General features: G+C 37.4%; 1 protein-coding gene across 3 annotated transcripts in view; it reads right to left on the bottom strand.

The window, feature by feature from the left end:
* Positions 1–247: 247 nt before the first annotated feature.
* The window catches only part of Papss1 (3'-phosphoadenosine 5'-phosphosulfate synthase 1), a 113,533-nt gene continuing 101,871 nt past the window's right edge, over positions 248–11,909 (bottom strand). For all 3 annotated transcript variants that reach the window (XM_027935448.3, XM_071614488.1, XM_071614487.1), the window contains exon 12: positions 248–953. In XM_027935448.3, the coding sequence (XP_027791249.1) occupies positions 815–953 (139 nt within the window). In that variant the 3' untranslated portion in view covers positions 248–814. The remainder of the gene's footprint in view (positions 954–11,909) is intronic.

Genomic DNA, 11,909 nt, shown 5'->3' with positions numbered 1-11,909 from the left:
CTGTTTGATAGTTGTACAAGAATGTTAAAGACATATTTGGGGAAGCTGGTTGAGGTTCTGTACAGATGAAGAATGATTTAACATGTGTAAATGTCATGTAACATATATAATATTTTCACATAACATAGTGTTAGGAGCTAAGTACTAGATCATAGAAATGAAAGGTGCCTACATCTTCCCTCCTCCATTAGCAACTTTTTCAGGAGGAAAGGGTATATATAAACAAAACAATATAAAAAGTATCCAATAAGAAGCAAAAAAAAATTAATTTTATTGAATAGAGGGTTTACAATGATCATAAGAATATTTTAGACTATAACAGCTGAAAGATCAATAGCTGATTGGAAGTAAGAGGAGGCAGTTTAAATTTTCAACATAAAAAAAAAAATTCTAATTGCTACGCTTCTTGTAAAATTCCCAAAACAAGTTCAAGCCATGTTTACTGTTTAGTGATTTTGTTTAAAAGGATGAAAAGTGAGAATCAATGTGTATACTGGTTACAACTAATATAACAGCTTGAAAAAATCATGAGACAGAGCATAAATATAATATAAAAAGACAAGATTTTAAAATTGTATTATAGGAATCTTAACTATTACAAGTGGAAAAGATACATTAAAACCAGCAGTGTGTTACACTAGTTCAAAACAGAACTTGTAAGGCAGACCAAAACTGACGCAAGTTAAGGAAATTGGTCTGTTTTTAGGAAGCACATCCAGACAGATACAACCACAAAGAAATGCCAACAGTGACGACTATGTGGTCCCCTCTGTGAGTTGGTGAAGCATCAAAGGTGGAGCAACTGGGTTAACACTTAGGCTTTCTCCAGGGATTTGTAGTATTCCATCAGCACGGTCCAGGCCTTGGGCGCCATGAACCCTTCAGGAGGCTTCTGGCCTTCTCGGGCAAGTTTGCGCATTCGAGTTCCTGAAATAAATTCAAAGTCTTCATGGCTGAAAGATAGAGTCAAGTGAAAATTATTTCACATTTTTTTTAGAAAGCAATTGTGAAAAAATTTAAAGCATTTATTCTTTCTGTTTATATTAGACTACTAGACAAGGTTAATATGAATCTGATTTCAAATTTGTCATTAAGCAAAATATACTGCACTACTGAATATTATTCAGTTTTAGAACTAGGAAAATTTTAATTGAAATTTTTATTGTGATCATTGTGGATTCTTATGAAATTGTAAGAATAATATATCGAAATTCTGTGTCGAGAGGCCCAATGTAACTTCTCCCAATAGTAACATCTTGTGATATTACAGCATCAATATCACAACCGGTAGGGCAGCACGGAAGCGAGCTACCTACCACTCTTACTCAGATTTCCTCAGCCTCCCTTGCACTCATTTCCCAGTGTGTGCATTCGGTTCTGTGTAATTTTATCACATGTGCACATTCATGTATCCACCACAGTGAAGCTGCAGAACAGTTCCAAATCATGAGGATCCCATTTTTGATTCAATATAGATTCAATCAATTTTATTGAATTAATACAGAACACTTCACCTCCCTTAATGAGTCATGCTCTTCCTACTAGCAATTAAGAGATCATGATGAAGGGCACATAGAATCCTCTAGTGTGCCACTAATCCAGAACCACAGCATTCAGAAACCTATCTCTAATAGCCCTTTAAGGTCTGTCTGCTCTCTGACCTTGCTCACCTCCTCTATAGTCAGGGGAATCTGAAAGTCCCCTTCCTAGACTGGTTCTTTAGTGTATCTATGAGCACTCAGACTGGCCATTCTCTGGGAATGCACTCCAGGCCAAGAAAGAGGTACCAGAGTTTCCTCTGTGATCCATACTGCATGTCTGGCTTCTGGACTGTTCTGCTTTTCTGACTTTTGTTTTCTGTGTACCCAATGACCCCATTTGCTCAGAGGGTTTGGAAGCCTTGGGTGTGATTTTATTACCACCAGTTTATAAGCACCTCTCCCACCTAGCTGGTCCACCTTTATAACTGACCACTACTGTCAGTTCCTCAGATCAATCTGAATCTTGCCTCCAGATGTAGTTCTACCTTAGATTTGTTGCTAGCCTGTTCAATTGCATTGAAGTAGTGAGATATAATGAACATTCCACTCCTCTTTGAATTATATTTAAGAGTTTTATTCTGGAATACTATACAGAGTATATGAATATAAAACAGTGCAACTCATTAAATAAATCACAGGAAATCAATGTCAATGCTTTATAAATCCCATCTCTACCTACTAAGCAGAAAGGCACTACTTCAATTCAGACACAAAACATCTCCCAGTCATCCCATCTGCTCTTCCTATTTCCCTGAACTACCAGAAAGACAGGAAGATAAATAAGCATGTACATTCAACTTAATATTTTAACAGATTCCCCCACCCAAACCCTGCCACCTCCTTCCTGGATGCCATGGAGTTGAGCAGCACTGCTCTTCCACACGCTTCTACCATGTTCCGTCTCACCTCAGGCCTACAGCTATGGAGCCAGATGACCATGGACTGAACTTCTGAAACCATAGCCCAAATAAACTTCCCTCCTCTATGTTGTTCTGGTCAGGTATTTTGGTCACAGAGAGATAAAGCTGTCTAACAAAGTATCTAAAAATGCTTACTCCAACTTGATGTAAAATTGGTTAGTTTAGCTGAGAACCATCCAACAAAATATTGGTTGAGTACTTCAGATACCTCAGGAGATCCACTTATCAGCTCCCTAAACAAACTTCACTGAGGAAAACTGTGATTCTGGAGCTTTCTGGACATGCAAACTTGAAACTTCAGTTTCAAAAATGAAAAACTCATGTCATGTGAATCAAGTGCTTGTTCTTGATGGCAGTAATAAAGAAGTAAGAGAGCAGCTTGCTGGATGATTCTGCCTGAACTTTGATTAAAGGAAAAAGCCAGACCAATTAAAGTCCTTTCTTTCCCCATAATGCCAAACTGTCTGAAATCCAGAACTTTTCTTGCATTCCTTCTGAAATTGCATTTTTAAACCAAGGTCCCTGGGTACCTCTTTTCCTGAAGCTATTTCACACTCCATCTGCCCCGCATGCCACAAGCATTTCTTCATCACATGAAATGGGAGTTCCTGCTTCCACATGGTGGTGGTTCCACTCCACCCTGGCTACGGAAAACACATTTCCCTCTGCCTCAAACTTGTATGTCTATCTCTGTTACATAAGGACTTTATTTTTACCAGAGCCAGGTTCAAGGTCTTGACATGAGTCACTATAAAATTAAATCATATCTTCACAAGGAGTCCAGACATCATTCTGCAGAAATCATTCCATCAAATAAAAACTGAGGCATTTGGGGAATCATCTAAATATAACTATAAATTTTACCTATAAGTATTCGTGAATCTGCAGAAACACAAAAGACTACCAAATAAAGGACCTGGGCTTTCCCTACAGAGCAATTCTAACTAGGGCCATTTCATTCTACCGAGTTAACCAATCTCCCATGGCACCTGGAAAAAGAAACACAAATATGTTTGGTTTTTTTCCCTTTCCAAAACCACTCAGTTACAGATTCCTATAATCTACAGCAGACAAAGGCTGGGTCTTAACAAAACAAAGGGGAAGGGGCAGAACAGCAGGAAGGAAAATAACACACCAGCAAGCAACCTACACGGGACCCTTAATAACACATACCAGCCACATGTGGCCAGCATCTTGATGAACTCCAAAGTACAATGACTCTTGGCCACTTGCTGACGATTTTAAATCTTTACAACCATCTGCTGTCCCTCAGTCCACATATGTGGCCACCAGAGCCACTGGCACAAGTTATTCACACGGACTGAAGATGGGGTCAGCAGATGGCCCTTCATCTTTTGAAGGTTACATTCAATTAACCCAGCTTTCTAAGGTTGCTAACTAGACAATAAGTGATTCAGAGAAGGAAAAGGATATTTTTTTCTTTGATAGAACTCAAACTACTGGTGGTAACTTACAAGTGAACCTAATTATTTTGGATCTAATTAACTTTTCATCTAACTTGAAAGCAGTTCATTTATAATACATCAAAACACTAAAAATTCTTGAGACAGAGATTAAAAATGATTGCTTCAAAACCAGATAAATGCCTATTTATAGCTTTCTTTCAGAGACTACAAAGCCCTGGCTGACGTCATACATGACAATTTTAACAATTACTGTTTTTTAATCAAAGACCAACAGAAATGTTTGGAAAACTTAATTATCTATAATCTAATTGAGCAAATTCCTTAATTTTTTATGTTCTTCCTCCAAGCACCTCAGCCATAAAGGCTATAAAATAGCTTCCATCAGATAGTCAGTCAATAATGAATACCTAGGGCCATCCTAAAATATGTTGTAGAATCAGCTCAATTTTATTGACCATAAAGTGTCATGAAATCTATAACCTACCATAGAATAGATCAGATTTTTAACTGAGTGGCAATAGACAAGTTTTGAAAGCACCCAGAAAAATATTTTGATGTAGAAAATTTGAGGTTTCTGTGCTTCCAACTGGGACAGGTTGCATTGTTATTCACCTACTTCTAGAGGCTCCTCTATTGACCAAAAGTTAATCCCAAAAGCTCTCAGATGTCCAATTATCCAAATAAAACTAGCTGATTCTGGAATGTCCCCATTGAGGCTTGGTCCTTAGCTGGGCACCAGTGGAAACTTTTAGGAGATAGAGCTGAGTGGGAAGCCTTAGTCATGGGGGTGTGTCCTGGAAACTTCTGTGAGATCTCTTTCTCTCACTTTATTGTTTCCTGGCCACCACAGATGAGCAACTTGCTCCACCACACACACCTCAGCATGAAGTACTGTTTCACCACGGTCCCAAAGTAAAGGGACTAAGCAGTCATGGACTAAAACCTCTAAAACTGAGCCAAAATAAGCTCTTCTACTTTTTAAGGTTGATTATCTCAGGTATTTTGTTATAGTAATGAAAAGCTATCTAACAAGACACATTTTCAGTTTTAGAAAATGATAGTCCACTGAAACCTCTAGCAGCATGGAAACATGTTCATGAACAGGAAATAAATTAAAAAGCAGGAAACAAAATTCTATTATAGTAAAAACTTGACTATGTTCAACTGTGTTAAATGAATGTATAGGAAAAAAAAAGCAAAGCACACAAACATTTCGGCAATAATACAGGTGTTATTTCTCTCTTTTTAAAAGCTTTAATAATTTTTCAGAAACACACATTTTTAATTGATGGCCTCTTATATTCACCCTCTATTTTCCCAAGAATACATCAAAACCAGGGTACTCCACTCATCCATAAAGATGGATCTTTCTAAGAACAGAGGTTTTTAAGAGTTAGCTCACATGACTGAGGCTGATTTTCTTTCCACTGGGCTGCAGTATCAAGATCACTCTGCACTACAAAGAGAAGTGAACCCCTCTGTCCATAACACTAGGGAAACATCTCTCCAGCACTGCCTCGTTTGCCTTCTGCTTTTTCTCTAGCAGTGATGGATGTGTCAGTTCATCCCTCAAGTGGTCATATCTGCAGACCTGCACAGGACTCTGAGATAGAGAAGAAGCTGGTGTCTGGTTCAGGCTACTTTGGTTTCCTGGCATTAAGAAAATATGCCTTCCATGGAATCCGTCCTAGCTCTACCGTTCTACAGTGGGGCCAAAGCCCCAGAGTATCGCTCTATCTCACCCTGCTGGTTACTGCTCAGTCCCGCGCTCCCCCTGCCCTCTATCTTGGACATTAGGACAGAATGAAAGCAACATATGGTATTGCCAGGTTTTAAAGTAATGATACCACACAATAGCTACCTAATGATGTCTTATCTAATATTCCTAATCGTATCAAAGGGGGGGAAATAATTTATTTTCTATTTCTAGGACAGAAAAGCATATCACCACTCTAGAATGTTTTCAAAAGAAGGGTCTGCGAAAGGACGAAGAACAATGCACATTTACATATCGTCTTTGTCTTTGCTAACTGAAGGAAGTTTACCATAAAAAACTAAGGAGAAAAGTTATCTATTTATTCGGTAGATAAAAGACTCTTAATAAGGGAACATAATACACAAAATCTTTTGTTTATGAACTGTCTTATAAATGTAAAATCAGAATCAGATCTGCAATTCCAGAGAAGGAGACTAAACTAAACTGTTTTGCTGCTACTGTTTGTTTTGAAATTGGGGGGGATGGACAGAACGTCAGATTTATATATTTATTAAGGGAAAAATCAGCCATCATTTAATATAGCAATTATACAACAAATCTTACTGATTGTGCCTCCTAAAAATGTTTTGAGTCAATCCACTTTTTTGATCCCAGTTGTAACCCACCAAAATCAGGCTACCTGTCAGTTATCAAGGATACAAAAACAATAATAAATGCTGATGAGGATATGGAGAAAAAGGAACTTTGACACTGTTGGGTTATAAATGAGTACAACCTCTACGGAAGTCAGTATGCAGATTCCTCAAAAGACCAGGCATGGAACCATCACATGACCCAAATATATCACCCCTCTGTACTTTTCCTGAAGAATTAAAGTCATCATACTATAGCAATACATGCATACCCATGCACAATTCACAATAGACAAACTATGAAATCAACCCAGGTGTCTATTATGGATAAATAAAGAAAATGTGGAATATATACACAATGGAGTTTTATACAGCCATAAAGAAAAATGAAATTATGTCACTTGCAGGAAAATAGATGGAACTAGAGACCATTATGTCAACTGAAATAAGACAAACTCAGAAGATCAAGGGTCATGTCTTTTCTCATTTATGGAAGCTAGAGAGGAAACAGGAAAAGAAGGTGTGTGTATGTTGGTGGGGGTCTCACAAAAATCAAAGGGAGATCAGTGGAGGAAAGGGAAAAGTGGTAAAAGGTCGGGTGGGAAGAGGGGAAGTGCTGGGAAATTATGTTGGCCAAATTATATTCTTATATTGTGTGTATGTACAAATACCTAACAACAAACCCATCATTATGTACAACTATAATGCATCAATAAAAAATATGGAAAGAAAAAAACAAAAACCCTGCCTGTACTAATACACGTATTCACATTGGCCTCCCCCATCTTCCTCTTTTCTAAGCTGCTAGATCATCTTTATATTTTTATGTTCCCTGCAGATAGTTTCAAGCTTATCTTTGGTTTTATAAACATTTAAGTACCATAATCCACGTCTGCTAATGCTAGTACATGAAGTCTTTACAGGTTTGCCTCTGCTGACTGTGGTTTCTTTTCTTGCTTGAGGCATTTATTGCTTTGTATATTTTGTCATTTTTGACTAAAGTTGTTCATTATGTTTCAAGAATGATTTAATGGAATAAGTCAAGGCCTAGGACTCAAGGTGAGTGCTCCAGCAAGAGCCTATTAAAGTCTGCTTCTGCTGAATGCTTTGAAACATGCCTAGTCAACCCCCTAAAAGTAATTTCATGGCTTCAGGTTCTTGTCTGTTTTGATATCACCCAGGTAACATAAGCTGGCCCTTTTTAGCAGAGCTTTGACTTTTGAGTCCAGAGCCTAATACTCTGCTCATAGTCTACTAGGGAAGGAGAATGGGTTGGGTGGTCATCAGGTCCTGCCCTAGAAAAGGTGGAAGTAAGTCCCAGGTGAATAGAAGTGTCTCCTGTTGACTGAACAATTTGATGAAGACCACAGTTGCATTCCTGCTCCGCCTATATTATAAGGCCCTGAAAATAGGTCTAGGAGAGCAAAAGCAGCTTCATTGCTCATTCTAGCATTCACTTAATGGTTCTTATTACCTTGTTAGCTCACAATACTTTTTTTGTGAAACTGTTGTTTTATATAGCCTTTTTAGTTAATTGCTTAGGAAAGTTAATCTATAAATTTAACTTACCTCGTTACCAGAAATCTGAACTTCCTCATATCCAATCCACACTGCAACAACATCATTTTTTAAAAATTTCACATCTATTCCAGTTCCAGTTCAAAGAACTGCCTTATCTGGTCTCTGGCTATCTCGTCATCCTTTGACTATGTTCTACTCCATCCTTGGCCCTTTTTCCAAGCTCTCTAAGGTAATCCCCCAGGATCATGGCACATGTTGATCATCTGGTCCAGAATGTAATTATTCCATTCTTTACCACAGGAATTCCTAGTCTCTTAGCCCAAAAGTCACTTGCTCCAGGAATCTACACCTACTGCCCCAGACTTGGTCAGGCAAGTGCCAGCAGTTTCCCCACAGTATTCTGCAAAGCTCTTACCACCCTGAACTATGTTGTCAGTGGTTTACTGTCTGTTTCCTTCCCTAGAATTTATATCCCATAAAGGCAATGACAAAATCTGTTATTGCAGGGTGCAGAGGTACACATCTGTAATCCCATTGACTCGGAAGACTGAGGCAAGAGGATTACAAGTTTGAGACCAGTCTGGGCAATGCAGCAAGACCCTGTTTCAAAATTAAAAACAAAAGGGCTGAGCTATCACTGAAGCTCCACGGCAGAATGCTTTGACTTTTGAGTCCAGAGCCTAATACTCTTGACTTGACTATGTTCAACTGTGTTAAATGAATGTATGGAAAAAAAAAAAAGCACAGTATACAAACATTTTGGCAATAGCACAAGTATTATTTTTCTCTTTTTAAAGGGTTTAATAATTTTTCATTCTATTTCCAGTACCAAAATAAATAAGTGAATAAACAAATATCTGCCTATTTCCGACTACACTGCCCCCCCCCGCAAGAATGGCATATATATCGTAAAGGCTCAGTAAGTAGTTACTAAAGGAATAGTGCATAGCAAAGTCAGTGTTTTATACCAATTTCAATATAATCTATTGATTCCAAGTAAGACAGGGTAAAAATAAATCATCTGATTTTCAAAAATATACATAGTAATGCTATCCCTAGTTACGATATAAATGTATGCTAAAACATAGAAGATCACAGATTTTAAATCAGGTCTTATCTTTTAATGGTAATTCCCATAATAAAATATGTTCAAAACCTACAATACAAGGATAAAACCTGTAAACTCATGCAGTAACAATCAGACTTCCACAAAAGAAACAGTACAACTAACAAAACCAAAGTCTTTTATGCATCAACAGAAAACACAGTCCTCTATGCTCTAAAAGACCTGTGTATTACAAAAACTGTGGCAGGAAAGGGAAAGAAAAGGATTCACACAAGAAGTATTTCAATGACCGACGCCAGACTTGGAGGTAAAGAGTGAGCTGAAAGGAAAAGTGACTTTACAGTTCTATGTAACAGGAAGAACAATAACTAAAAGAAATTCAGGATTCAGAAATATTATGAGAGTAAAGGTAGTATTGGTTCTGAGCATTTTACATAACACCTAGAACTCTATGCTGAAATATCCACTCCTATGATAGGAAAAATTCAAAGATGGCCCCAATGACCTTTGCCCCCAGTGTTTACCATGATCCCTTGCTGCATGGCCAAAATAATATTATTTGGTAGGCCTAACCTTATCACTTAAGACCTTTAAATGGAAAAAAGAAAAAGAAAAAGAATTCAGTTAGGAGCAAAACAGAAGCCAGAGAAATCTGAAGCATGAGACAGATTCCACGAATGAGGGAGATTCTACTACTGAGATGGAGGGGTCCACAAGGAAGGACCGAACTTGACCTCTAGACACAGGGAGCAATCCTCAGGCAACAGCTAGTAAGAGGATAGGGATATCAATCCTAGAGCTATAAAGAATTGAATTCTGCTAACAAGGACCAATATGGAAATAGATCCTTTTCAGAGCTATCATATGAGGCCAGTGCAGCCAGAGAACTCAGGCAAGCATACCCAGTCATCTGCGCTAAAGAAATGCAAGAGAATAAACTGGTAGTGTCTTAAGCCACTAAGTTAGTGATAATGTGTTACTTTAGCAATAGAAAACTAGTACTATAAGCAACTGGGAAACAGTGACTTATATGGTTAGAGTCATGGCATAGAAAGTCTCCTAGAAAAGTAATAAAAGAAAGGAAGATCTAAAAATGCCCTGAAGGACACACATAAGTAGAGTGTTTTTTAAAATGACACTAACAGGACATGCATTCAAAATATGAAAGAAATACTCTTTTGAAAACATAAACATACCAGACAATGAACATTCACACCCACTTATCCCTCCCTTTCCACAAGACACTTTCATTCATGGGCACTTAATCATATAAATAAATTTGCACTTATCTATTCAAATACAAATGTTTACTTTCTCAAAAGAGAAAAAAAATACAAATAAGAAAAAGTGAATGATTTCTATGTTTGTAATGTCTGCAACAGACTTTAATACTGCAGTCCTAAAACTAAATTTCCTTGAGTGACTATTTTAGCTAATATGAACCTCCTTAACTTTCTAAATATAAACACATGATTTTTATCACAATTCCTATAAATAATATCTTGCCTGAAATCTTCATGATTTTTTTTTCTCCTAAGCCTTGTCTTACACTGGTATTTAATCAAATCAAAAGCTGCAAAATCATTAATTACATAAAAGCTGGCATTGAGTAATGACCATTAATCAAACTTAAGGCAACTTCATATGTGCATAATTAATAACTGTGTTTTCTCACTACATCAAAGACTATCGCCTTTCCACAAAATTTTAATCACTTTCCAACATATTCCCATCAACTTAATTATATTTGAACACAAATACAAAAAGTTAGAAAATGAAGGGAGTTTTAAAGCTTCCCAAGTTACAACTTATTAAGATTTAGTAACCAAAAAAAAAAAAAAAATTCCAAGGAAATGAGCCACTCATGCAACTAATATAGAATTCATCTTTGGAAAATCTTATGAGAACTGATGTAATTATTTAGCTTTTTGAATGATTAAAAGAAATACTTAAAACAATACTACACAGATTTAACCAAACATCAAAGTTATCAAGGGCTTACCAGCACATCAGTCAACCACATACAGATGGATTCTAGGGTCCTGCGTGTTATTAAATTAGCTGACCATGCAAAGGGACCACAGAAATGAAACATATCGGCACAAGAAGTGTGAAAGAAAAGCTCAACTCTTTTTGAGGTTAGTTTTGTTTTCTTAACACAACAAAACAGAAATGCTCCTAAGTTTGACATTTTTAGCCACTGGCAGTATGATTCTCTTCTTTGCTCTCCCTTGCCACTATGTGAGTGAATTAATTCAGTTAATCACAACTCTGAGAACAAGCTGACATTCATAACCACTTGTACACAACCTAAACAAATAACCTGTGTGTTGGGTGAGATACCAAAAACACTTTGTCCCAGCAGTCCATTTCTGACACTGTGTGTATGTATCATAGACTATAGGAAGGTGCTACTGCCCTTCCTCTGGGGGTTAGGTGGGAGCCTTTTAAAAGAATTACCAATGGGTAGACCTCCCCATGGACTAAGTAAATAAGAATTTTGATTGTGGCCTACATAAAGTTAACCATGAAAGGGAAGGACAGGACCTGACACCTTTTAATCCTCCTTTATAATTTATATTTTAAGGTTTCAATAATCTTACGTGGCAATGCAGTTCAAAGTTTACTATAATTGCTTTCATTTTTCTTGTAATTCTTCCTTTTGAAGCTTCAAAAGAGGCATCCCCTTGGTAGAAAAAGTCAATTTATAACCTTCAGCATACACTTTTAAGGCTATTATTTTTAGTGAAACTATAGTATGTGTATATAAATATACATGAATGCATATATACACTTTGGGGTGGGGCAGTACTGGAGAATGAGCTCAGGACCTCATACAGGCTAGGAAGGCACTCTTCTGTCGCAAGCCAGCCATGCTGTGTGTGAGCCACCGTGTATCGTAGCCTAGGGAATAGAAACATCTGGTGTCTGGGAACTACCAGTGGACATTTCCTCTGTGTGCGATTGCCCAGAGACATTGTGAATTTCTGTCCCAATCTGTCATGTCCCACATAGCACCTGAGATGGGTGTTACCTGACAAGATGTTAATTAACCTGATAATTGCAAGACATCAGGAAGCAAGAC

This window comes from Marmota flaviventris, chromosome 7, assembly GCF_047511675.1.
Source record: "Marmota flaviventris isolate mMarFla1 chromosome 7, mMarFla1.hap1, whole genome shotgun sequence".
NCBI lineage: Eukaryota > Metazoa > Chordata > Mammalia > Rodentia > Sciuridae > Marmota > Marmota flaviventris.
The sequence above is the reverse complement of the archived record's forward strand: the minus strand, read 5'-3'. Positions and strand labels throughout refer to the sequence as shown.